The 27,966-nt window shown below is 42.7% G+C and overlaps 1 protein-coding gene across 5 annotated transcripts in view; it reads right to left on the bottom strand.

Moving 5' to 3' along the window:
* OSBPL1A (oxysterol binding protein like 1A) overlaps window positions 1-27,966 on the bottom strand; it is a 137,672-nt gene that overhangs the window by 69,363 nt on the left and 40,343 nt on the right. For 3 of the 5 annotated variants that reach the window (XM_067546477.1, XM_067546491.1, XM_067546501.1), the window contains 8 exons: window positions 22,360-22,427; window positions 22,231-22,275; window positions 19,905-19,978; window positions 19,744-19,807; window positions 15,417-15,515; window positions 14,207-14,350; window positions 10,032-10,113; window positions 5,786-5,892 (listed from right to left, as the gene is read on the bottom strand). In XM_067546477.1, coding sequence (XP_067402578.1) covers window positions 5,786-5,892; window positions 10,032-10,113; window positions 14,207-14,350; window positions 15,417-15,515; window positions 19,744-19,807; window positions 19,905-19,978; window positions 22,231-22,275; window positions 22,360-22,427 — 683 coding nt within the window. The remainder of the gene's footprint in view (window positions 1-5,785; window positions 5,893-10,031; window positions 10,114-14,206; window positions 14,351-15,416; window positions 15,516-19,743; window positions 19,808-19,904; window positions 19,979-22,230; window positions 22,276-22,359; window positions 22,428-27,966) is intronic. The other 2 variants (XM_067546486.1, XM_067546493.1) reach the window with 1 other exon arrangement.

The raw sequence follows: 27,966 nt of genomic DNA, 5'->3' as shown, positions 1-27,966 counted from the left end.
AAGTTTTCCACTGGGTGCATGGGAGAAGGGAGCATCCCCAGTGCTCCAGACCCAGCATAGCCAGCTCCCTTGCCTGCTTCATGACAGGGGGCATGTCAGAGGTTGGGAGAGGACATGGCCACAGCACACTGCATTCTGGCTATCCCCAGAGGGCATAAAGTCCCTTGGGGACCACAATCAGCTAGTTTAAGTAGAGCAGTGCCCAGACTGCTCTAACCTGAGTCAGGGCTGGAGAAGGGAATCATGGAAACTGGTTTCTAGTTCTCAAGTTTTTTCCCTGGTCTCCCAGATATCCTGGGTGGCTGTGAGGCATCCCTCATGAAGTGCTCTCCTAGGCTCTGAGTGTGTCAATTGAGCTTGTATCCTTCCCAAGGGTCCCACAAGTCAGGCAGACAGCATAGCAACCAGAGCTGTACTCTTGCAATACATATGGCAGGTAGCCGGGGAACTGCTGCAGCAGCTGTCCCTCTGCAGCAGTTCCTCAAAATGCTCACACCAGGGCATCCGAGGCTTCAAGGGAGGCACCACCCCTACTTTCTCCCCATAGCAGCGGGGCCTATTCAAAGCACAATACTCATCAAACCAAGGGCAGCTCAGTTTTCAATTCACAATCAAATAAGTTACCACCATCACCCTAAAGGATAATAATTTAGAGCTCTGATTTTCACAAGGGGCTCATGAGTCACAACCCGGACACCCCCACGCTAGGAGCTGTATAGGACAGAAATAGTGTATTGGAAGAGCATGCAATCCAATTTAAAAGACTGGAGTGTAAAACGAGAAGGGAGAGTGAGGCAACACTGACAAACATTTACAAGGCTAGCGTTGGGCACAGCTTTAGGTTTTCAAGTTATTTAAAGGAACATGAAACAAAAAGCAATCACCACTCCTTCTACATAGACAATACACTAACAACTGGTATAACCATTATGATCATTCAAATTGCAAATGCATTTACATGAACACATGATGCTAATTATGTCTTTGTGACTAATGAAGTATCACACCTTGATCGATCTACCCAAGTTAAATATACCGTGAATGGTTCCTGACAAATATTAAAAAAAAAAGTTACTGCAGAGAAGGCAAATAAGGAATGCATTATTCTGGATTATGTACACAAGAAGCCTGATATTTGACATTGACCAAAATAATCTGAAAAAATAAACCTGCATTTACCATCTTTGATAAAATCTTTCAGCCGTTTATGAGCCAATTATCTTTTTGGAAAGTTTAATTCAGGCAGTGAAAAAAATTCAGGCAAGTTAACTAAGGAAAAAATTGTTGAAACTGAAAATAGGCAGAGTACAAGTAATAATCTTTTAAAAGGAACAGCGTCAATTTTAAAACCATGTTGTTTAAAGAGCTTACTACCCCTGTTACTAATGCCACTTTAGATAATAAAAAGTGAAGTTTTAAAAGATTTACAAAGTTACTTCTCAGTATACTTTTTGTATTTCTCTAGTGCTGGAGGAAGAAAAAACAAGTTAAATCAGCTTTACTTTTGTTTAGTCAAACTTCACTTTCTGATTTCTTGGTGCTGCAATGTATGGAAGGTCTAATACTGCAGAAAAGAGATTTCAAAATCTATTTATGTTGAATTTGGATAATAGTCGGCAGTTTTATAATTGTTTGGGTAGAGTCCCTTTAACTGTGCTCCTTACAGTGACACTGTAAATTTTAGGTTACTAATTTCATTGTCAACACAAGGTTAAACTGTCCCTAGATTGTATTTACAATGCAAGTTCAGAAAGGCTACTAGATCCAGCAAAAAGGAAAAGAAACCTTGCTTACTTGTGCCAAAGTTACGCTTGTTTTGTTCAGTGACAAGCTGAACTTCAGTAAAAAGCCCGATTCCCGAGCGATTTAGGAAACTATTTATCTCCAGTCTTTTGCACGGTTTAGTGAATAAGTTTCAGCCACTGCCACCGCGGGGAAGGCAGAAGAGGGGCGCAATAAACCCATTAACTCAGCGGGTGAACGCCAAGGCAAGCCGCTGACAGGCTCGTAGCTGCAAAGACACTATGGATGAGGCGACTGGTAGCGGCTACACAACCCTGAACCCGCAGGGTGCAGCCGATTCACCTTGCCCCACGTCCCGGCCTGACGCGGAGGGCCAGTGTCCTCGTGTGCAAGGGACAAGTTCACGCAGTCCTTCCCATCACCTTCACGTCCCGGCCACCTCACAGGCTGCGGCGGCTGCATCCCACAGAGAAGAGCAGAGGAGCCGCGAGCGCCTCACACGTACCTTGTCCCCGGCTGCCGCCCAGCCCTGCCGTGCCCCGGTGCTGCGCTCACAGCACCCAGCGGCGCGCCGGCCGGGCGGAGCTCTCCGCACCCGGCGGGGCCATGCCGGACCCGGAGCCGGTCCGCAGCGCTGCCAGATCCCCGCCGCCGCCCGCTCCGCTCCCGGCTTTGCTCCGACCTGCAGCAGCAGCCGCCGCGTATGATCGCGAGAGCCAAGCGCGCCCCGGCCGCCGCAGGCTCGCCAGGGGGGGCCGACGAGCCACTTCCCAATCCCAGCCCGCCTACGGAGCAATGGGTCAGCAATGCCCCGCGTGCGGGAGGCCCGGCCGCAGCTGGGCTTGGCGCGGGGGCACGGCGCATGGAGCAGCGGCCGGATGGGTCAGGCAAGGTGATCCCTCCTCCCCCCAAGAGCCCTGCGGAAGCGAACGGGGGCATGGACTTAGTGGGAGTTCCCAGCCCGCTCCCAGAAAGGGGCTGGCTGTGCGCTCCGAGCCAGCCGGGCCGGGGGCCGCAGCCTTCTCCCCACCTCACTGGTAGTAAAGGGGAAGGTGGAATAAACTAAACCCTGCAGGCGGCAGAGTCATTTCTCGCATTTACGGCGCCCCAGCCGGGCCCCACCACACTTGGTGCATCGGTTCCACATGCACAACCCTATCCCAACCACTGCCCCACCCCCGCCAGCTAATTCCGAAAGACGGCAGGGAAGTAAGTGCCTTCTCAGCTGCAGGACAAGCTTCAGGGAGGCACTGTACCAAGTGATGCTGAACAGGCAACGTTTGTAAAAGGGAGGAAAGCCTTTAATCCCAACTCAGCTTTACCCTTCATAAATCACTTTGCCCCACGTGAGGTGTTTTGTTGGCAGGGAGGGGAGATTGAAGTTTTGTCACAATACAACCAGGAGCTGGATGCTAAACTCCCACACTAGTTCAAAAATTTAAAAGGTGGAAGGCCTATAGTTGTAATGATTATCAGTAAGGACTCAGACGCAGTACTGTTTGTGTACAGCATAATTATGCTACAACGTCACACAGGAAGGGCTGGACTATGGAGAAGAGGACAAAGATTTTATCAAAGATCAAAAATTGGACCCACTACCTTTGACACACAGCAGCATTATAAAAGTTAACTTTGCATTCTAACAAATTTGCAGCTGCACTTTTTAGTACCTGAAAAGGTTAAATTATGGTACACAATCAATTTTTGATAAAAACTAGATAGCTATTAAGTATGAGATAAGGCATTTCTTTCACAATTGTAGATTTGTAGTTTGACAGGTGGCATTAAATTCATTACTGGCTGCAAAGTTCAACAAAATTAGTGCAGTAGACACAGTAAAATGGGTGAGAATCAACATTAGGCAAGGAAGACTATCAAAGAGCCCCCCCCCCCAAAAAAAGGGGGGAGGGGGGCAAGGAACTTAGATCTAGAAATAGGTACTGGTTAGGAAAAAAGGTCCAGAAACTGTAGCAGATGTGAGTGTCAAAGAAGCCCACAACAAAGAGATTGCAAGACCCTCTGAAAACAATCCTTCATTAAAGGAGTTTGACAGGCTAAATTAGCTCATATGCGTCCTGTTAGCTGAAAGACTTGTGTCAGGAGAGACATTTTTTAAAATAAAGTGTCTTGATTTCATGAGACCATAAGCAGATGAGATATCAAGGTTGCGATCTAGATCAGTGTTTCTCAAATAGTGTTCCGCGGAACCCCAAGTTGAAGGATTCCACGAAAAAGCGGAACTGCGCCGCCGAAATTAACAAAAATAGCACGCCGCCGAAAACAGCTTAGAGAGCGCGCTGCTGAAAAGGGGACTTGTCGGCAGAGGGTATGGCATGGCCGCGCAAGGGTGCCGCAGCGAAATATAATTGAGAAACACTGATCTAGATAGATGTGTTCCATGAATGATGACCAGCATAAACCTTACATGAGAAGAACTCCATTGTTTACTCTAAAGTAGTGTGAGTATTTCAAGAAATGCTGGCAGAAGCTAGCAATATGTGGCTAGGGCCAAATTGTTTCTTCCAGTGCAGAGCCCAAGCATGTGGTGTTTGCACTGGAGAGATCAGCAGGAACAGGAAGAGATTATTCATGTAGCATTAATGCCTTTTGTTGAATGGGATTTCCAAAAGAAAGCCAAGTTCTGGTTTTAAGTAGCAATATTTGTTTAAGTTGCATTCATCAGGGACAGGAGCTGTCAACTGAGTGTGCTCTGTAAAGAACTAAGCACATTATCTCCTTTTCAATGTTTCAAGAGCTTTCTATATTAAGATGTGAGATGGTTAAAGTGATGTTATGAAACTGAATTCGAATTTTTATTGCTTGGGCATTTTACGTTTTTTTTATTATGATTACCAAAACTATTCACACAGCTAGGTGGGGGGGGGAGGGGGAGGAGGGAATAGATTACCAACATGAAGTAGTTATAGTGCAATAATGACTATAGTCATAAAAACTGTCACCTCTTTCACGGAAACAATTCTGCTATTAAGCCCTTATTTGTATCACACTATAAAGGTTACAAATGTGAATATTTTAAAGTCTGGTACCCTTTTCTTAACTTTATAGTGTTATAAATACCATATGCTTTGCTCAATAAAATAAAAACAAAGGAATGAATTTAGTTTCGCATGAAGCAGAATACCTACCAAATATGATCACAGAATAAGAATCGCTACTAGAACCATCTCCCTCATTCACAAATGGAGTTTTGACAATTAGGTATTAAGTTTACTAGTAAAGGAAAATTAAATTAGATCTATGACAAGAAACAGATCTTTCACTACACACGACCCATTATGTTGTGTTTTCACTCATGCAAGCATAGCAGGCTTGTGACTAAAGAAGAAATAGGTGTGCATTAAGCTTTTTCATTCCTACCCAAGCCTTGACAACGGAGCCAGTGTGTGTAGTCCATTGCTAAAGAACTAGAATTCACTGGAATAGTAAAGATACCGTTAACACCTTAGACTTGACCAATTTCAGATATAGGGAAGAGCATCTGTATAGAGCCCTGCACATTAGTAACAAGTGCAATAAAACTGACAACTTTCTTTTTTAAAAACTGTCCATGAAAACAAACTATTTAAGTCAAAAGACAGACCTGTCTGAACACATGTGGAAGAAGGCAGAACAGCTGAAAAGATTATCACAATTAATTTGTACAATATGCAAGCAATATCAATATTCTCTTTTGTATGGATTCTTAACTACAGAGGAAAATAGCTACTTTCCTTAACATACCAGACGATTCCACTAGTGTGTTAGCAAATGAAAGACAACCTGTCTAGTAAAAGCAGAAGCCTTATTTGGTTCAGTGCATTAAGTAAGCAAGGCAGCTGCAGGCCTGTTGAAATTTGGGGCCCTGGTACCTCATGTTTTCCTAGGCCCCTCCCCTGCTCACTTCTTTATTTATACAGATGTTGCAGACATTTTGGGACTGCTGATACAATTGTCCTCCTCCCCCCAACTTGTTAGTCCTGGCTGCAGTGATGCTCTTAAAATAGTTTATGCATTAAAGGATGTGAAGTACAGCAATACATACCTCTTCCTGCTTTGTGAAGAGTTTAAGGCAGTTACCCAGGGCCTCACAAGTTTCTTTTGATACTTCAGAGACCACTTCAATTTTCTGAAGAAATGAAGGAGGAATTCCTGAAAGACAAAAGTACCAAAAGGTGAGCTGTTTCAGGAGACATCTTAACTACTGATTTTGCACAATTCTTTACTCCCAAATTGACAATTAAAAACCCCAACAGAATTTCTGTGCTACATCAATGCCAAAACAGTAGAAAATGGTCAGTCAAAAGTACAGTGCACGTTAGGGGAAGTTCCCCCCCCACCGCCAAGCTTGGGAAAGGTTGTAAAAAGGTAATTTATTCATAGAGTTGAATACAGTTCCACCACACAACCTGACTAGGAACGCAGGGGAACTCCAGGCTTCAAGCTAATGTTGCAAGATTACCAAGCCCTAACCCGGGTCCCTCCTTTTTTTCCTTCCCCATGCAGTAAGATGTAAGGACCACTCCTGTAAAAAGTATTGCATAATCCATAGTCCAAAGATGGTGTGTAGTTACTACCATCATGTCACATTAGGAAGCTGAAGAAAAACCAAGAGACCACACTCAAGTTGGACAGAACTACAGGCAACAGGAATCAGAAGAGTCTGGGGGTAAATATCAGAGGGAACCGGACGTCTTTGGATGAAGGCCAAGGACAATACCTGATGAAGTAAATGGCATAAACTGCACAAAAATTCCCACTTCACACCCTGAATAAAACCATCTCAAATGGATATGTAGCAGAGGGTGGAATGATTAGCAATCAGGCCATTCTGTAATTATAATGGTCAGCCTGTTATATAGGATATAATTCAAGACTCAAACTTCCCTTTGTCCTTGCTGTAATCCCTTATCCCTGCAGATTAAATGGAATTACTAATTCCAAATGAGAAAAAATAGGGTTATTTCATCCTAAAAATTACATGATGTTCGTTTAAAAAAAACCATCACCACCAACAGCAACTATATTGTATGTTCGGACAATAGCAAATTAAAACCCATCCATCCGGTAGCAAAAAGCGATATACCCTTTATGTACTGAGTTGAAAGGAAAGCGTGTTCAAGGCTATATAGTGGTTTGCGGCAAGCCTGGCTTCTGTGTCTGTCACTCAAGCCAGCTCTAGGCATTATATTCATTGCAATACTACAACAAAAGCAGGAAAGAAAGTAGAGGCACGTTTGAACAAGGTGTCTGAGTTTGCAGCATTTGGAAGAGGTCAGACACAAGTACCACCACAGTCTCACTAAAAATATAGGTGCTGCTCCGGGGCAAATACAAGATTCTGAAAATTCAGTGGTGCCACAATTAAATTATGTCATTGAATTGTATTTTACAAGCCACACAAGAGCAGTTTTACCCAACATGCTGGAAACTACCCTAAATATTACATGAATGTTTGTACTTTGATATATTGTAAAAACTTCTTTGGCTTGATTAGATCTATGTATGCTGTGTAATACAAGGGTTTTCTAGGGTGCCTATCTGTGTAGCATCTAATTAAAACTTACAGTGAACTTAACAGTTCTGCTATGACTATCAAATTGGATGGGCACCCTCCTATAATGAAAGATACAAACAATATTCTACTCTTCACCTCTCCTACATCCAGTTACTTTTTCTTACTTGAGATGAATGACAATCACACAGACTCTTCCTCAAATATTATTTTGAGTGGCAAAAAGGAGAGTTTTAAAACATGGTCCAAGCATGGCCAGTCTTAGGCTCATTTAAGGCTTTTCTAGGAGGACCTTCCCACGAAAGTCTCATCTTCAGGTCAGAAAAATTTTGTCTTGGGAAAGGCTAGATATATTGCCCCACAGGAGCATGGTTGTCTAGGGCAGTCATGTCACAAGTCACTGAAGTCCTTCAAATCAAGACAACACAAATTCAGGGCATGTGATTAGAGAACGGGTGCAAGCTACAATGCTTTCTGTGGTGAGCCACTAGGAGTGTGTACTAGATTGAATTTGTGCTGCCTCTACATTTCAGCACTAGATAAATCAAGTTACAAACAGCAATTGGTAGGTGACAAGTACTTGATCACTATGTGGAATCACCTCCTAAGGGGATATGCACAGTCTCCTGTCAAACTGGAAGTGGAAGGAGGCATTCTTTATTACTGCTATTAGTTATCAGGCTTAGCAATAACTCTATGCAAGTCTTGGTTTGTATTTGACAATTTGAGGGCATATTGCCTAGACTGATGTCAAGTTAAGCACCTTAGGATCAGAGGAACTAGTCCTCTTCCAACCAGGAAATCTTCAGCCTTGTCTATATTAAGTTTCACGGAGTTGCTCTTCATCAAAATGATGGTCTTATTTATTATACTAAAAACTCCAAGGTCTTCCTGATGCCTGCACACACACACACACACACACACACACACACACACACACACACACACACACACACACACACACACACACACACACACACACACACACACACACACACACACACACACACACACACACACACACACACACACACACACACACACACACACACACACACTAAAGCAGCTTCAAAAAGGGGTGGAAGGGAAATAGAAAGACCATTTTTGTAATAGAGCTAAACATTTATTTCATGCTAACAAGGCAAAAATGACCATACAATACTGTAGTTTTGGCCCTTTCAGCATGAAGAAGAGGAATTGTATTTTAATTGCCCTTTAGTTTGAATATTTGACTATCACTTGTATAATAGTCAGAGATCTGACACATTCAGATGTCAAGCTAGGGGCAGACAGTATACTTTATAAAAATAACTTTTTGACTGCATCTGGCTAGTCTGGACATAGTTAGCGGTCTTCGATTTGATTTCCACTGCATAAAACCCCACCCAAGTTAAATACCACTGAAAGTGTTTGTGACTGACCTTCATAGTTTATTTTAATAGAGTTTAGTAGTTGCAAAGCCAGTTCTAATAATGTAATACATATTTTAAAGATGGATGGTAGCCTCACTATAATTCTGTTTCCAAAGACTTGATGTCACTGGACAGGTTTACTCCTAAAAGCCGCTAAAAATGGCATTGGCAGGCAAACAACGGAATTCCACAATTGTTTTAATATAGACAGTGTGCTCATTTGACTAATATATATGCTTTATGTAAAAGTTAGCCTTGCAGACTCAACTTGGACTGCATTAAGCTCGGTTTACTTTTTTGATAGACCACTACCAGCAAAAGCTCAGCTAGCCACATGCTATCCTGTTAAAGACAATGGGTTTGCACAGGCATTAACAACTAGCACTCCAGTTTGAACTTAGTAAATTTTAGCCACTGTTAGACTCAAAATATACTCAAAGGCCAGATCTGCTGATTAAAGAGTTTGTTTTCAGAGCCCCAACTTTTCAGATTATAAAATAATTTGAGAACTCAAAATACCAATCTGTTTTAGACATTAAAAAAATCCATTTATTTTAATTTCATATTATGCATATACGTACAAGGCTCTAGCACAAAACAAGTGCATGTCAAGATCTCTTAAGAAGTTTGGTGCCTGTGCATGATATTCAATAGCATACAATAGCAGAGTTCTACGTAAGTGTCCAATAAAAGCAGTATGTGATTTACAAAAATTTGTGAGCGCAACCCAGTCTGCCAGGTGTCCTATTAGCCACTTTTATACAAAGACACTGGCATATGCGCCATCTCACTGACCCATTAGTTTCCCTTTTATATTTACTTTGCAGCTCCACTCCACAAGTCCAGTGCACCACAGGTTTTGTACTACAATGAGCAGATGCATCATAGAAATTGAAGGAAGAGAGAAACTAAAGGCAGGGTAGCAAGAGGGTTTTTGGAACCTTTAAGGTGACAATAGGGGCTACTGCTCTTCTTATTGATATGGCTCTCCAAAATTATTCCACAGCAGGAGTTCACCTATACACCCAACTGTCCTGAAAATACTATTTATGACAAGTTTCACCATAGCTTACCCCCTCCATGAAGTTGTATTAACCACCTCAATGGATGTAAAGCATCAACAGAACCACTAGCTATTTAGCAGTTATAACTGTCAACTTATTACTTACTTGCAAATTGAAGTATTCATTCTCAATTTCTAATTGAAAAAGCAATGGGCCTATACTTGCAGGCTTCTGAAGTTTGTATTTTGGTGACGTTTTATTTGACAAAAGGGTGGGCTTCCTGATTCTTTATCAAGTGGTTTATCCAACACAGAGCACATCATGAAACTGCAGGAGAGTTACAATTTCTAACAGTTTTACCTTTAGTGGTGTCACATGATTTAATCATTGTGAGGAAGTTGGAAATCTCTTTATCTAGTCTTCGTTGACACGTTTGTGCCTTCTGGAAACAAAGAAAAAGCTATTTAAAATATGTACTTCTAAATGGAAAAGCTGTTCACACATTCTATTAAACAAACCTAATATTTTCTTAAATACAAGTTAGAGATACCTAACAACTGAAAATTTTCATTTCTGATAAGACATTGCATTACTATCTAAAATCACTGATTTTAGACTAATTGAAAGCAACCAGAATGCGCATGCTAGTGAAGTGTCCTCGGAAGTGCATAAAAAAGCTTCATATGTATTTTTTAATCTCTATCTCAAGAAGCATCACTGCACATTTGAATGGCTATATCTAAAACTGCTTTCATTGCGATATATAGTTTCAATGAACTTTTTAGAAGCAATCAAGTTTTGTTCAGAGATCAAGGGTTACATAAGCTATTTTCCTCCCCCTTTTAGTCTTGCCACTTAGGGAATGTCTACCCTGCACACAAAGCCCAGGTCTGTGGAACATGGATTCCATTTCCAAGCCTGTGACTGAGCTACCACACTGCAATGTAAACTTGGGTTTACAGTTGCTGGACACAGTTCTCACAGACATGCTAATGTGTCCATGTTGCATCATGCAGAGCTTCTGACTTGGGTCTGAACCTTGACCTGTATCCACAGTGCAAAACAACTGGTCTCGGACCTGAATCGCAGTGGTACTCTGGCTCTGATCCACCCCCGCCCACTAATATCATACGACCTGGGTCCTAGCGCTTGCTGGCCGGAGTCAGATTGATGTGTGTGGATAGGAGGGCGGCTTTGGTTCAAATCTGAATCAGAGCCCTGCCTTAGTGTACAGTGAAGACATACACTCACTGGCAGCCTCCTTCAGCGCTTTAGCTGATTAAAATGGGCAAATGCTGGCAAATGAAGAGTTTTCAAACCCAGAACTTCATTTTCAGATATCCAAATGCTCAGGAAGGGGCAGGCACTGCCTTTCAGGATCAGGTCCCTCGGCTCCATTTTAGTTTGGGAGAGATCTACTTACATAGAACATCCCCATTCCAATCAACTCCCAAATACACTTTTCTTTTGAACCGGGACTACAGCATACATTGCTGTATTTGCAGAGTAATTATGACACTTGGCATCACTTCAGATTTAATATGTTAAAGAAATAACTTCTGAACTTCCTCTGTAGAGGGAATGTAAAGACCCCTCATGAAATTTCTATCTAAACAAAGCTTTCTACTGCCAGAGATGCGCCTTAGTCTCGGGAAGTACAATTGTTTCAAGGTGACACATCTAAGAACTCTCAGATTTCACAGCATACATTTAAGCACTAATGAAGTAAGTTTAGTTTAAATAGAGCAGAATTATTCATTAATCATTTAAGTGACATATGATGCTGTTTCTCCAGTAAAAGGAATAGCGCTGGAGTGCTATTGCATTCTACAGCTTATTTAGTATGAACTTGCTATAAGACTATATGATAAATATGGACACTTGCAGTAATCAGTCACTTCAAAGATCGTAAACATCACATTGTTCTAGCTAACATTTCACACATGGAAGCAGTTACATTTATTACCCTTTGTGATGAGATTGTCAGGAGGAGGAGGGAGAGCAGGGGTGAGTAGCGACATCAGTCAGTTATACTCTTTAAAGACAGCCACTGTTTGGGCCTACATGTCTAGGAATGAAAGGCTTCTCTAATCCAGCACTTCCGGTTTTAGTTAAAAGAAGAAGAAAACACCCACCAAAAAAAAAAAAAAAAAAAAAATCCATGTATCCATTTTTGCTCAAACTAAAGAGGAATCAACTTTAGGTAAAGAACTGGTTTGTAACCTGGAACAAACATGGAAAGGGTCCACATGAGCCTTTTCAAAAGGTATGATTACCAAGTCACTCAAGTTACTTTAAGTAGAGGAGATTTATACACTTACTGGCATGGCAGCTCTCAATGGGTGTGTTCAGACAGTTTAAAATGGTTAGTAACCTGGTCAACTAACAGTGTTTCATCTCTAACAGAGGTTAGGCTGGTACAATGTTGTCTCCATGTAACTTGTTGACTCTTTTTGCAGCATGACTAGGACACTAACAATTAACTGGTTTGGGCTGGTCATCTTCTTTCCAGCTCTGTGGGGCAAGACACTATCACCTGCTGCTAGTTCTGCTTTAGGTGGAAATCCTCCTGGCATTTCATCCTGTGTGGGGCTCTCTGACAGATTCCCAAATTTTCCCAGAATGCACCAATGCAAGCTGTTTACATCCTCACTTACCATAGTACCTAACAAGTCTTTGTCACCATGTTTGTTGAACCATGTTACTTGTAATCTATTAGGCCTTCTCTGCAACTGCATTTCTCTGAGCTTCTACACTGTTGCCCTGATAACAGAGCAGTTTTACTAGTGAGTGTGCTAGTTTAGAGAGGCCTCTGGCATTTTATCTATATTGCTCAAAGAAAGTTTAGACAAGGATAGAATTCCAGCAGCCTTTCTACACTAGCATTCTCACTGGTGGCAGCGAGACAGTGTGAAGGTTTGAAATAAAGTGCAGGGGGTAGCCTGTCTCATTAGAAAAATGAGGCTGTAGTGGAGTGAACTGTGAGGAGAGTAGTTACAAGGGGTCTCTTCCACTCTTACTGAGAATCAAATCCAAGACTGAAAACTACATGGTAAAAAGTCCTGAGGCTTGATTAAAAACTCTTCAGAGCCCTTTTTGAGACGTCTTCAAATGGGGTGTATATAATCATAGTTGAAAACTTTATAAAACTAAAATATCAGCATGTATGTTGTTATCCTTCCCACTCCCCATCCCATTTCATCTTTTTGTATGTTGCTTGTCTTTAGATTATTCTTTTATAAGATCTTGAGGAGAGACTATTTCTTCCTTTGTGGACACTACCTAGGATATTGTGGACATTACCAGAACACAAATAAGGTTGTGTGTTACCAAAGAGCATGTGTATTTCATATGGTATTTCTATAGAATTAGGACTGTATCAATATTAGGGATGGAGAACATTTTTCCATCATAAGACTGTTTTGACAATAAATTGGGTTTTGGACTAGTAATTTTTTGCAGAAAAAAGTGCCTACTTCCCTCACAGCAAATTTAGAATGTTGTCAAAAACCAAGATTTGGAAATGCATCCTACAATACCTCTGGAGAGCTGTTGTTCAGTTGTCATGCTCCCTATCTTCCTCTCTGGTCCAGGCTCCCCAGCCAGATGATCTCCCATGATAGCACCTCAGCAAAAAAATAGACACTGTGGTGCATCAAAGGACATGTAATGTGGCTGGGGAGCCCAGCCCACAGTGGAGAACAGGGCATGAGGCACCATTTCCAAACTGGAAAAAAGTCTCCCACAATTAGCTTTATTCAATATTTAAACGACTGCAGTAAATTGCAGGACTAGAATTTAGAATTACAGATGATATACATGGTCAGGTTATCCTGAAATAAAGTTTGCTTTTATTAGGATAGCCTTTGGTGTTTCCTGTCTAGTCACCTCAAACTTTACTGTACCCCATTACTTTCCTTTAATACACTAGACAAGTTTTCTGAAGCCAGAAGTTTGATGGCAGAACCAGCACCACTGCAGGAACTCAGTTTCACAGTAAACAAAAGACCCTCTTGTAAGCTACTTTGAAGTGCCTTGCATGAAGTCAATTCAAATGAGGGCCTTATGCATTAAAACACTTATTTTTAAGCTGTATATAAATCCAAGCCAAACTATGTCAGCCAGTCCATTGATGAGGGTTACATTCTGTAAGTCTGACCCTCAGTGAAGACTTAGAAGGCACTTAATCAAGTACTTAAAGCTCCCTCTTCTGGCCAAAAGTACTCAAAACAGTTTAATGTCCATCACTTGGTTCATTTTTGTGTGTATGTTCTTAAATTACAAAACACAAGTAGTAGTATATATTCACCATTATCTTCACAGCATTGAGCGTGAATGAGACATCATCATAAATGGTATTCTAAATGCCAGCAGTGTTTGTGGCCATTGAGAACAGCCAAGTAAATGGAGATAGATATATTACCCAAACTGGAAAGGGTAAAGCTGCTCTAATACAGCTCCAGTATTCTGTAATTAAAGACCAGCAAGCACTAATTTTGTTGCCATATGTAAAAGCCACATATTCCCATACATACTTTCAGTGTTTCTTGCAATTCTGCAACAGATACTGTATCATCTTCTTCCTCATCATCACTCAACTGTTCTTGGGCACAGTAGTGGGTGCTGTATGCAGAGTGATCTTCTATTGCTTCCAACCAGTTCTGAAAGTAAAGAAGCCACTGCAAGAATTCAGCACAATCATTTTAAAGAGCACACTTCTACCTCAGCAGCAGTTCACTGGCACATATAAAAGACAACTGGAGCCTCAGAAGGAAACAGTTAAAAAAAATTTTTTTTCCCTTACAGACTCCTTGACATTGTTAGAAAATGCCTCGTGTTTTTAGACAGTACTCCATTTTCAAAAATAAGTGTATAATACACAAAGGAGAATGGCATGGTTATTAAAGTGCTAGACAGGGACTCGATCTGAGTCAGCTTTCTTGTTTTGCTAGACTTCTTGTATGATCTCCAGGAAGTCAGTTGGAGTCTGTGCCTCTGTTCCCAATCTCCAAAACAGAGATTATACTTCTCTCATCCTTTGTCTTGTCTATTTAGATTGCAAGTTCTCTGAGGGAAGGACAGCTTTGCCATGTGTTTGTACAGCACCTGGCATAAGAGGGTTTAAGCCCAACTTGAGCTTTTAGGCACTACTGCAATAAAACAGATTTTTGTGTCCCCAAATTTCTTCACCTCTAGAAGCCTTTTGTCATGCCTTATAGGTGAAGGATAAATAATATCCACAATAAATTTACTGTTGTAGCATCTTGGTGCTTTAGTCACAATAGTGCTCATTTCTCCCACCTCCCACTTTTGGATAGAACATTATCCCTTGTACAGAACGCCTGGCCCCTACCACAGCTTTGAACCTATTTGCAAGACAGGAAATGGATTACACTAATTAGCTACCTTACTTGATTTAGGATGAGGGACTGAGTAAATTGGAAGTTTACAAGTTTAGGAGCTCAAAAAAAACATAACCTCTCACCATTTAGGCAAAGACAACAGACTGAACAGGTTTTCCTTATGACAAATTGTTTCACCAGTGGAACAGCAACAAACATACAGCTATTCTGAACACTGTGTGCACATGAGCAAGGTCTCTACACTACTACTAAATCCCAAAGTATAGTATTAATATACATAGCTCAAGGATTCAGAGTTAGCGATAAGCAACCAAAGTTAGATTATTTCTTCCATCCCACACATAAGCTACAAGTTTAGAGACTTAATGAAATTAGTAGTTACCTCTCTAGCCTGAGGAGGAGAGTTTTTAGGAACTTTAAAACTGTGAACAGTGTCATCGAAGCATTTGACAGAGAAAAGGCAGCTGTCTGTAGATTTTACCTTTGATTTAAAAAAAAAGAAAAGAAAAAAAGACCGTGAGTTTAGAGTCTCTGGAAACAGGCAACTATGGTTTTAAAAAAAGTTTTACAGGCTTCTGTAAGGTATTAGAGCATAGTACTATTTTAAACTACAAATGGCAACGTGGCTATATGTGCCCTAGTTTTCCATTCAAATGTGCTCAGTTTACAAGCAGATGACTTAAACTAGCCACCTGCCATACAAAGGGAGCTTTGTCTCAGCCAAACTGTTCCTTGCCCCTATCTCATGCATCACAAGTAAAGGCTGTGCAGATTACTCAGCTATTACAGCTGCACATCCCCAATGTCTCCAAATTTAAGTCCTCACAACCCCTGTGCAACTACTGCTTTCAATGGTTTGCACAGGTACAGCCAATTGGAACTTCGCAAGCTTACAGATGCATAAAAACAATCACTCTGCAGGACTAAGTAGTAGTAAAAAAGGCTGCTATGACCATCCACAAGAAGCAGGCCTGCATAAAACTAGTGCAAGTCATTTTTCAGACACTCACTTTGAAGAAACAGTTTTATATAGTTTTAAACACAAGCAATAACAAACAGTTCCTTATCTGCTCGTAACTATTGTACAAAATGTGTTGCATGTGTCCATAACATTGGAGGTATGCATGTGTTTCATGAACCAGTGCTGGAGAGCTTTTCCTAGCAGTACCCATGGGGCGGCCCTGTTCAACTCCATGCTGTGAAAAAGGGATAAAGGGCAAAGATGCCCCACCCCTGCTCCAGTTGCTTTGTACTAGAACCCAAGTATAGACTCGGATGCACTGGGGAAGAAGGATGGTCACGTAATGGACATATGGAACCATCTAAAAAAACCCAGTTACAAGAAGGTACATAATTGTTTCTTCAAGTGCCTGCATACGTCCACTACACTGTAGGTGACTTCAAAGCTATTATCCCAGCAGATGGAACTCAGTCTCATTGGAACAGGGATGTAGGGCTGCCTGGCCTGCATTTGCGTTATCCCTTGAAGTTGCAGACAGGGCATAATGTCTGGTGAAAGCCTGAGGCCTGGTCTACACTGGACATGGATTTCGGCGGCAGTCGATGGGAGATACGCAAGCTACGTACAGTAACAGTAACCCCCAGCTGGCCCATGCCCACTGACTCAGACTCTGGCTAAAGGGCTGTTTAATTGCGGTACAGACACTCAGACTCCACCCTGAAGCCAAATATCTACACTGCAATTTAACAGCCCTATAGCCAAAGCCTGAGTCAGCTAGTTGGCACGGGTCAGCTGCAGGTGTCTAACTGCAGTGTAGACATGCCCTCAGAGCTGGCAGGAGAAGTGTCCCTCCTGGGGCAATATCCATATATGAGAAATTGGTTTTGGAAATTGGAAGCATCCTCCAAGCCAACCAATAGGGCCACGGAGGGACTAGTATGGTAACAGGCCCCAGGCATACCTGGGACAAGCATCCCAAACCCTGGACCCTTTTCTGAGCCCCAGCAATGAGAATGACGACAACGGTCTCTATGCTCTTGGTACTGGGAAACGCAAGTGTCCAGAGAAGTCTTGGAGCACCTGGAGAATCTGGGGAAGTCCCTTGTGACCTCAGCCAGGAACTATGCCTGGAGCACAGTGCTGGGAGCAGCGCTGACAGCTTCCTAGCCCGTAACTCTCAGCACAGGGGATCCTGAGCTGGTCCCACGAAGCGTGGCAGTGCCAACCTTCAGGCAGGTGATGCCAAGGACAAGCGACCCGGTGTCTCTAGAAGGCTGTGCCAGCGCCAGGTGAGGGTGCTCACACTGAAGCAAAGATGATAGTGGTACTGACGGGCATAATAAGTCTCTAGCCACAGCAGCAGCCTCCATCCGTGTCTGTACTGACAGGCTGCTGACCTGCAACCATCAGCAAAGACTGCTCAGTCACCTTTGGAGAAGCAGCCTGTCTCAATAGTCCCTAATAGAGCACCAGGGTCAATGTCTCAGGTCTGAATGCAAGTTGAAGGGTGCACTGTACCATCAGTTCCACAGAGGACCGTCTGTGGAAGAGTCCCACACCCTACACTTTAAGGAGCCAGAAGTGGACTTTTGGTTTTGCTTGGAGGCCAGGACTCAGACTCCGTGGCCTTGAAGAGGACGCTCCTGGAGACAGGAATCTTCTGCGGACTCTGTCAGCTGACATGGCCAGCGAAGCACTTTGGGAAAGTCTTTGAAGAGCTCCCTTTAGATGACGGTGGCCCGATGCTGGTCTAAGGACAGCGTCCCATAAGAACATAATGGAGGTCCTCCTACCTCAACTTCATCTTAGTCAAAGCTGCAACAGACAGGTAATCTACATCTCTGATGTAGCCTTCATCCAAATACTTGAGGCAATGGGGAGGGGGTTACTAACACACAAACTTCCCGCAGCCCGGACAAGATTTGAACCTTGCGACCTTGGCATAGATCCCCTGGTACCAGGCAGAGTCCAAAGATCCACCAGACAGGAACAACCCCAAAAGAAGGCTAAATCAAAAGAAAAACTTATAAAAAAAGAAAAAAGGACCAAAGTGGTTGGGTTTTTTTTTGAGTAATACTAGGTAGATCAAGTCATTCACAAGGAATACCACTGCTCCAGTTATGGACAGCCTGAAAGAAACTAGAGAGTCAATGCTGTCTTCACCCTTTATATTCTCAACAGTGGCACAAGGAGCCTGGCAGTGGGCTGGGCCACCCCATGAGTAGCACTAGGGAAAACTCTCCAGCACCACAGCATGAGCTGCACACACACCTACAGTGTACCATACAAGCACTGTAGAAGTAGTATTACTGCGAATGGATTAAAATTTGTTAGAGGCATATCTTGGTCACTATATTTCTAAAGTTCCACTTTCTTAAAAAAAGTAAAAGCCAGTCATTTATGCTTAATTTGAAACCCAAAAAAAGAAAACTAAAAGCCACCAGTAACTCCTCTTCATTGTAAAATTTGCCAGAAGTGTAATAGCTTTTTCATATTGTCTTTAGATAGCAGGTATAACTACGTTAGAGTTTTTTTGGTTTTTTTTTATTTTAAAGATTATTTCAATTAACAGCTCAAAGAAGGGAGAGGAGTATTTTTTTTAAATTGATATTGCAGACTTCAGGTGTATGCTCAAAGCAACTAGAATAGGAGGTTCCTGTCCCCCACCTCTATTCCTTCCACTTATTGCTCAAGCCACTGAATTCAAAGATTTTCAGGCAAGTTAGCTTTATGACAAGACAAGTTTTGAAGGGAACTAAGCATGTTCTATTTCCAAGTTTACTTCTGACACATTCACTTTTCTTAACACTTTCTTTTTGTATGTCCTTTTATTCTCCCTTCTGCCCTTAAAAACAGCATTTACTGCAGTCGCACTTTCAGACTTTCCATTTGTCTACTGAGATGCACTTGGCAAATCACAGGATCTCATAAATGCACAAATATGTAGCCCTGACCTGTGTGCGTAAAAGCCACTAGTGACAAAGACCACCTTTTTCAAATAGTGTTTCATCAAAGCTATTTTTTGAGTCACCATCTCAGTTTGAGAACTCTAGCTGTGACTATGTCACTTGGGGTCACAGTACTGATCACTGAAAAGAAGTTTGTTACAGGAGTAAATGAAAAGTAAGGTACATCTGACACTACAGTGTCATGTGAAGCACAGACACTGCACACACAGATAGTACAAGTATAAAGAGCAGTGTTGACTGAGGCACAGCTTAGGCAAGTAGAGTGCCCTACATACCTGAGCCCCCAGAACATACACCCCACATAGCTCTCTACATGCCCAAATAGTTTCTTCCATGTCTATTTTGCTATTTTTAAGGAGTGTTGTGTCCTACCTCCCCTACCAGAGCCTTTAGCTGCAGCATGTAGCTACACTGTGCAGCAACAAGTGTGGACGCTGTTTGCTATGTACTGAGGCATGTACATACACCTGTAGTGCCTGTACGCTATACGCTGCTGTTAAGTGTAGATCTGGCTTTACAGTTACAAAGGGTAATATTCCTTGTAAAAGTGTTATTCCATGCAACATTACAAACAAAATAAAGATTCTACACGGTATATTACAGAGGCATTACATAAGGCATGTCATGTGGAAAGCTGTCTAAGCCACAGTGATCTGGAAGAAAGCTGAAGGAACTGAGCCAGAAGCTATATGTAGTGACTTAGCCAAGGAATTCATAGTCTTTATGTACACAATACCAGCGTATGATGGATATTTTAGAAGCCCTGCTTCACACCCTACCGTGCAAACAGCTTGTGTTAGATGCTTGCATCCTTGGCGATGACCATTATTTACTGCATCAGCCCTTTGAAAAGATTAAAGAAAGAGGATTTTAAAGTGGATTTTAAAAAGATAGGGTTCATTAAGATTCTAGTTATCAAGAAGTTAAGTGTGACACTTACTGTTTCCGATACCAAGAAAGGACTCCATGTTCTAGTACTACCCAGTAAAGTTTCCAGCCAAAAAACCTTAAACTCTAAAAAAGAACGTTAGTCATTTCAAAGCCCATTGCTACTCTTAATAACTGATGTCAGCACTTGGTGGCCAACAGTCTATACTACTTATAGGTTGCAAACTTTTTAGTATTTTTTTTTATTTCAAATGTGATCCATGAACTATAGTTCTTAAATGTTGAGCATTAAATCAGTATCTACTTTTTTCAGCCATTCTATTTCCTTCCCTAAGAAGTGGGAGAATATTTATAAAAACCAAGTACGAGTTTGGTTGTATCCAAAGACAACATTTACGGTGTTTTAATGAACATTGTTACCTAACGGAAACCTTCCTGGTCAATTAAGTTTAGCTTTGTTGTAGTTCAGCACTCATTCAAGTGTCTGGCTCCTTTACACTGGAGTGGTTGTTAGTATCTGCCATAAAGCTCTCATATATGATCATCTAGCTTATAACACTCATCTAGCCAAACTGACACCTACAACTGTCAAAGAAATTGAGGCTGTAATGCGGATAGTGGGAAGTGACCTGAAGGGTTGGCCAGATGCACAGTAGCATCTGCTTTTAAGAGTTCATAGCAAAGTTAAGGGGGGGAAAAAAACAAAAACTAAACCTTTAATCACTGTCATGCTGGGTGGGGGAGGTGGGAGCATTTGTTATATTGTTTGACATCAGTATGTCAAAATCATAATAATTCATGAGAGATATGCCATGTCAGGTACTGTTAGAAAGGTTATAATATGCTAAGTCAGATGATTAGAGATCATGAAGAGAGTGTGCTTTACAAACCACAGTTTACTGTTTTTTAGGATGTAAATAAATGGTTTTATGTCTGCAGTAAATCAACATCATGAATTATTACACTGAACTTTGGTTTAAACCAAAACTATTGGTAGGATTTTTAGAATAAAATAGTATGCTCTTCAAAAGTTCTTTTGAGAAAGTTGCTTCATGTACTACAGCGGTTCTCAATCTTTCCAGACTACTGCACCCAAGTTTCACCTCCTTAAATACTTGCTTACAAAAATCAAACAAAATCACAGAAGTGTTACAGCACACGATTACTGAAAAATTGCTTGCTTTCTCATTTTACCATATAATATAAAATAAGTCAATTGGAATATAAATATTGTGTGTACATTTCAGTGTATAAGGGGTGGCCAAACTTACAGACCCTCCAAGCCTCATACAACAATCTTCAGAAGTTTGAGAGTCAGGACGCTCCTGCTGGGCCTTGGGTCTCCTGCCCCACAGGGCATGCCTACCAGGGCTTCACCCCTGCTCTTGCTGAAAGCCCTAAGCCCCAGCAGGTGCCTCCCATAGGGCAGAAGCCCTGAGACCTCCCTCCCCGCTGTGCAGAAGCCTCTAGCCCCACCATTGGGCAGAAGCCCCAATATCCCCACTCCAATCTGGCAGGCAGAGAATGGGGGAGTGCAGGGGGCTCCACGAGCCTCACTTTAACTGTAAAAGAGCCGCATGCAGCTTTCAAGCCTCGGTTTGGCCACCCTGGTTAAAGTACTATTCGTAGTAAAGTCATTGTCTGTATGAAATTTTGATTTGTACTGACTTTGCTAGGGCTTTTTATATAGCCTGTTGTAAAACTAGCCAAATATCTAGATGAGTTGATGTACCCTTGGAAGACCTCTGCATACCGCTGGATGAGAACCACTAATGTACTGTATTTACACACATCTTTATAGGATTGAGGAGCAGCTATGTAAATATTTTTCCCTATAATAAGCTGGAACACATTTTGGGGACTGCACAGAACACAAGTTTTTTGTACGTTTTTATAACTGTCTTCCGCATAACTCAGTTATGGCTTTCAGGTATGGGATCTATCTTACGGATAGTGATGAACAGCAGTGAACCAGTAGTCAGACTACCTAGATACTTATGGGGCCTTTAAAACTGTAGTAGATGTACTGCCCAATTATTAATGGAGTTAATCCTTAAAAGGTAGGCAATTACTATCCCCATTGTACAGATGGGAACTGAAACACAAAGTAGATGAAGTGAGACTTGTTCAAAGTCACAGGGAGCCTGCGTCTGAACCAAGTATTGCACCCAGATGTCTTGAATCCCAGACCAGCTTTCCTATCCTAGGATTAGTTTTGGAAATATACTGTAAATGTACCAGTCAAGATATCACTGATAAGCCACATCAATCAGCCCCCTCTCAAGAAGGCAGAAGACAATCTGCTGAGATAGACTTGGATAATAGGACGTTTGGGTTGTTTTGCATAATATGAAAAGGGAAAGTAAAAGAAAACATACCTTCCATAGGAGACCTTCATATCGCCTCAGGCGTTTGTTGATTACCTATATAAATAGAATGAAATATTTAAAAAGCAATCCACTTGGATTATCTCTTGAACAGTTTAATATAGGATCTTCTGCACCCACCTTTCCAATACTTCCTCCAAGTATTTGTTTCATTTCTGCACCTTGGGCTAGATCAAACGGTGTCTGGTCTGTTTAATAACCAAAATAAAATCCATAAGAGTTTAGCTTTAATTTTGAGGTAGATCTGTTGCAGGATATTTAATGCTGCAGATAGTTATTATGTAGTAATTACACTGGATACATTTTATATGGCATAAGGCTTCTATCTAGCTCTGAGGGAAAGCAATGGCAATTATCAATAGAAAGAACAGCTGGCAGAAAAGTAGCATATTAGCTATGATTTAGTTCCTATAGGAAGACACCTTCTGAACTTGCTAGGTTTCTATACTAATACTCCTACCTTACAAGATTTTTTTGCTCACTTGCCAGACAAGAGCAATTCTTAACTGACAGATAAAATATTATATGCTATGTTATGCTAAAATTGTGAGCAAATTGAGTTTTATTAGAATTGGTAAACAAGAATTTCGCTAGGATTACAGAAGCCTAATTTTACTTTAGTCAACATCTACCAGTTATTTACTTGTAATTTAATCAGAGTGTTACAGTCAATTTAGTAAAGTGACAAGGTAAACATTATGGATGGGATTTTCAAGAGAACCTGAAGTGACACAGGAGCACCAACCCTCTGCTTTCACACTGCTGTGATCATCTCTGGCCGAGTCTACAAAAAGTGACTCAGGGCTTGTCTGCATGGCGCAGCAACCCTGACTGCAGGGGTGTGAATGCACATCACCGTATTTCACACTAACTGGCCTCTGCAGACACTGCTGGGGAGCACTGAGAGTTCCCTACTGCATTTTAATCTAGTACATGAGTTAGCGTGTGATAGGGAACTTTTAATGTAACTCAAAGGATTCTTCACAAGCCAGATAGTGTGCAACACATTAGTGTGCATTAGCACTCATAGCCTTGAAGTTCACAATGCCACACCATGCAGACAAGAAGTCACTCACTTTGTGCAGTAACAATGGTTCTTCGAGAAGTGTTCCCCTATGGATGCTCCTCTGTAGGAGGCTCTGTGTCCCTGTGCGGCTGATAGGAGAACTTTGGTAGCAGTGTTCATTCAGCCCATGCATGAGCTGCTTTGCGCATGCCACAAGGCTAGCCAGCATGCACGGGCAAATCCTCCTCAGTTCCTTCTCTACTGCATAGTCAATGACAAAGAACTCAGATGTAGAGGGAAGGAGGGTGGGTCATGGAGCACCCATAGGGACACATCTTAAAAAACCATCATTGCTGCACAAGGTGAGTAACTTCTTTGAATGGTGTCCCTATGGATACTCCACAGTAGGTGACTCCTGAGTAATGCCCATCACTGGAGGCTGGGACTTCAGAGTTGAGTCTGTTATAGGTGACAGCACCATGGCACCGAATCTGGTGTCTGCAGCAGAGTCCCCGAGGATGGCATAACATAGTGCAAAGGCATGCACAAATGCCCAGGTAGCTGCTCTGCAGATTTTGGAAATAAGGATACCCTTGGAGAAGGCAACAGAAGATGGGGGTATTACTCATCTGGTAACAGAGCTCGATATAGCTTGAAACCCATCTGGAGAATCTTTGAGCTGAAATCATTGCACCTTTTGATCTATCTGCGACGGAGGGGAAAAAAAAGTCGGAGACTTTCTAAAAGCTCTTGTCCTATCCAAATAAAAGGCCAAGGCTCTCCTCACATCGAACGTATGAAGATGGCTTCCCTATAATCCTGACGAGATTTGGGATAAAAGGGAGGAAGCTGGATAAGCTGGTTCATATGAAATGCTGAAGTCACCTTGGGAGTCAACTTCAGATGTGGCCCAAGTATGACTTTGTCAGGGAAGAACCCCATGAAGGGAAGTGTGCCAGAGCCATTATTTCCCCTATCCTTGCTGAAGTGATGGGGGCCAATAATGCCGCCTTCACAGAAAGGTGACTTAAGGAATAAATGGTCATAGGCTCAAATGGCGGTCTAGTCAGACCTTTTAACACTAGGTTGAGATCCCATTGTGGGGTGGGAAGTCTGGGTCAGGGAAAGAAGTTTGTTATGCCCTTGAGAAACCTCTTTTTAAGTCAGGTGAGAGAAGACTAGGTATCCGACCTCCTGGTGAAAGGTTGCAACTGCTGTTCAGTGGACCTTTAACAAGCTAATAGAGAGTCCACTGATAGTCGAGGACTACCAGGAGGGTGGCTGCATTCAGGGTGACACCTATGGGCTGGCACCAGATTTGAAGTCTTTTCCATTTTTGTAGATAGGTATAATGAGTAGCTCCTTTCCCACTGTGCAGTAACACCTCCTGTACCTCTTCAGAGCATGATGTCTCTATGTGCTGGAGCCATGAAGGAACCAGGCTTTGAGCTGCAGAATCCGCAGGTTGGGATGGAGTGCGCATCTCTTGTCAGACGACGGAAGGATGGGGTGATTGGAAGAGTCACTGGTGGACATATTGCCAGCTGTGACAGGTGAGGGTAGCAGGTCTGCCTGGGCCAGGTGGGAGCATTCAGTGTGATGTTTGCTTTTTCTCTTTCCACTTTCAACAGGATTTTTGGTATTAGAGGGAATAGGGGAAAAAGCCTCAAGAAAGCCCTTGTTTCCATTTCAGGAGGAGAGATTCTCCCACAGAGTGTCGTCCGCTCCCCACTCTGGAGCAGAACTATGGACATTTCTTGTTCTGATAAGTAGCGAACAGTCTATTTTCTGTATATCCCATTATCAAAAGATGTTGTGGAAAACCATCGAATCTATTTCTCATTCATGGTCATGTGGGAATTTGTGGCTGAGACTGTCCGCTGTTGTGTTGTGTACTTCCACTAGGTAAGCCGCTGATACTATGATGTTGTGGGAAATGAACTAGTTCCATAGCTTTAGTGCTTCCATGCACAGGGAGGATGGCTGGCACATTACTGTTGGTTTATGTAATGCATGCAGGCCATTCTTGATTTTCACATGTATGCCTGATCAGCGGGAGGAAGTGAACACGTTTCTGACCACTTTGAGTTTGAGCAAGTTGATGAGAAGGCATGACTCGGATGGTGACCATTTGCCTTGCACTGCGAGACCACTGAGACGCGCACCCCATCCTATGAGGGACTCATTGGTGGTCAGGAGTAATGATGGGGAAGAGGCTGAATAAACAGGATTCCCATAAAGACTTTTATTGGGTCCTTCCACCAATCCAAGTATTGCTTGACCTTGGTGGGTATCAATAGTGGTTTATGTTGTCTCTGTTCAACCTGTAAACCAAACTAAAGCATGCTTGGAGGCATCTCATGCATAGTCTGGCAAGAGCTATAACCCATGTTCCCACCACAGCTGGAGGCAGTGTCTGTCTGAAATCTGGATTGCACTGTCTCTAACAGCATGGGGAGACAGAAATCTGTGATGTGGGAAGAGTGCCCTCACCTGGATGGAGTCGAGGTTAGCTCCTACGATTTCTAACCTCTGTACCAGTGTTAATGTCTACTTTTGTGCGTGGATTTGTAGACCCAGATTCTGGAACAGGTCCAGCGTGGTGTGGGTGACTCACTGGGTCTCGGTGAAGGAACATGGCCTGAGAAGGTAATCATCCAGATAAAAATAAACTATGATGCCATAAGAGCACAAAAGTCGGCCACTGCTACTGAGAGGACCTTGGAGAATACTCTGGGGGATGAAAGGGAGTACTCTGTACTGGCAGGGGTCTTGGCCTAGTGTGAAACTGTGACTCAAAATAATTGAAATGTGGAAATTGCATCTCAGCCCTCAACTGAGATGCCTTTCTCTAATGCTGGAATAATCACTGATAAAGTGATCATCGTGAACTTCTGTCTTGATGAATTTGTTAAGCCTCTGAGGTGCCATATGGATCTTCAACCCCCTTTTTCCTTCATATCAGGAAGTACCAATAGTAGAAGCCTTTGCCTCTGAGATGTGTAGGCACTGGCTCTATGGCTCCTATGCTGAGGAGATTGTTTATCTCCAGATGTAGCAGGCTCTCGTGAGAAGAGTTCCTGAAGAGGGACAGGGAAGGGTGTTTGGGAGGGGGGAGAGAGGTGAAATGGATTGAGTACCCATCCTGAATGACCTCCAGCACCCATTTGTTGGAGATTATCTGTACCCACGTGCTGTGGAATGGGGTGAGTGTCACCGAAGGGATGGATAAGGTTTTCTAGTGTGAGATAAGGAGAATGTTCTATAGGCACCTCGACCAACCCATTAAAAACTACCACTTTCAGGTGGAGGGTTGAGCAGAAGTAGGCTGAGTCCCCATGTTTTCTATCTGGGGAACCTCAGCTTCTTTCTCTGAGGTTCATATGATCTCTGTGATGAACACTGAGTTGAGTATTGTGAAGAGTGAGGCTTGAATGGTAGCTGAGGGCTATACTTTTGTACCCAGGTGTATAGATCCCAAGGGATCAAAGAGTGGCCCTGGAGTCAATGTGTGAAGGGAGGAGTCAGTTCTCAGTGAATTCTTTTGTCCCTTCAAAAGGAAGTCCTCCACAGTCATTTGGACCTCTTTGGGGAAGCTGGATAGATGGAGCCACAAGGCCCGTCTCATCACAATGACAGTTGAAATCGAATGTGCCGCCACATCAGCTGCATCAAGTGCAGCTTGGAGAGGTATCTTATCCACTAGTTGGCCTTTGCTGACTATGGCCTGGAACTGTTCCTTATTCGAATCAAGAAGCTGCTCAATAAAAGAACCGAGTTTTGCATAGGTCTGATAATGGCAAAATAAGACTAAATCTTGACAGTTTGCAGTGCAGAAATGGAGGGTGGCTGAGGAGTATGTTTTCATGCCAAAAGGTTTAGGCGCTGCCAGTCCCAATGATAAGGGCTGAATTTAAACTGGTGTTGATGGCCCTTTTGAATTGACTTCATCCACAGTGATCAAATTGGGAGGCAGGTGGAAGAAGAGGAACCGAGTGTCTTTTGCTGGCACGTAATATTTCTTCTCAGCCTGCTTGTATGTTGGTGGGACCGACACTGGGATCTGCCATATGACCTTAACATGGCCACTCTGCATGAGGTGGAACAATATAAAATGTCCACTAGCCCATGGTGTGATTCAGTCACCTCTTGTAGTGGTATTTATAAAGCTTCTGCCACCCTCTATGCCAGGTCCTGAAGAGTTTAAAGGGCTCTGCCATAGATATCTGAGCGAGCATCATCATCTCATCTGGTAATGACGACGAGAAGTGGGTGTGAGGAGTAACTTCCTCCTTGACTTCAGCCTCCAGTTCTTCCCTTGCCTGCTCAGGGGGTTCAGAAGCCCTCAAGGCAGCAGCTGAAGGAGGGTGCCTCGATGGTTGCTCGTAGGTCACATTAGAGGTAAGGGAGGTTTGTCGTCTTTGAACCTGCCAGGGATCCCAGCATGGCCATTGCAATGGGAAGGGACCTGGGTATCATGGGTATCAAGGCTGAGCTGACCAAACCAGGGAGGCTGTGGATCAGGAGGAGGATATGTCTGATGTCCACAGCGAAACTGGGTCTTATATGGTGGATGAGAAGAGCAGCAGGAAACAAGTCGTCTTGTTCCCTTTCAGACTCTGACAAAAAGAGTAGTGCACAGCGGGAAGTCGTCAGCGAGTCAAGGGTTCTCTGTGAACTCTGTACTGGGAACCCCCCTCACAGGAGGTTGGGGAAAGAGA

The sequence above is a fragment of the Emydura macquarii genome, unplaced genomic scaffold (assembly GCF_026122565.2).
Source record: "Emydura macquarii macquarii isolate MOO-44397 ecotype Brisbane River unplaced genomic scaffold, CSIRO-AGI_Emac_v2 contig_212, whole genome shotgun sequence".
NCBI lineage: Eukaryota > Metazoa > Chordata > Testudines > Chelidae > Emydura > Emydura macquarii.
This window is presented reverse-complemented; position numbering and strand designations above follow the sequence as displayed.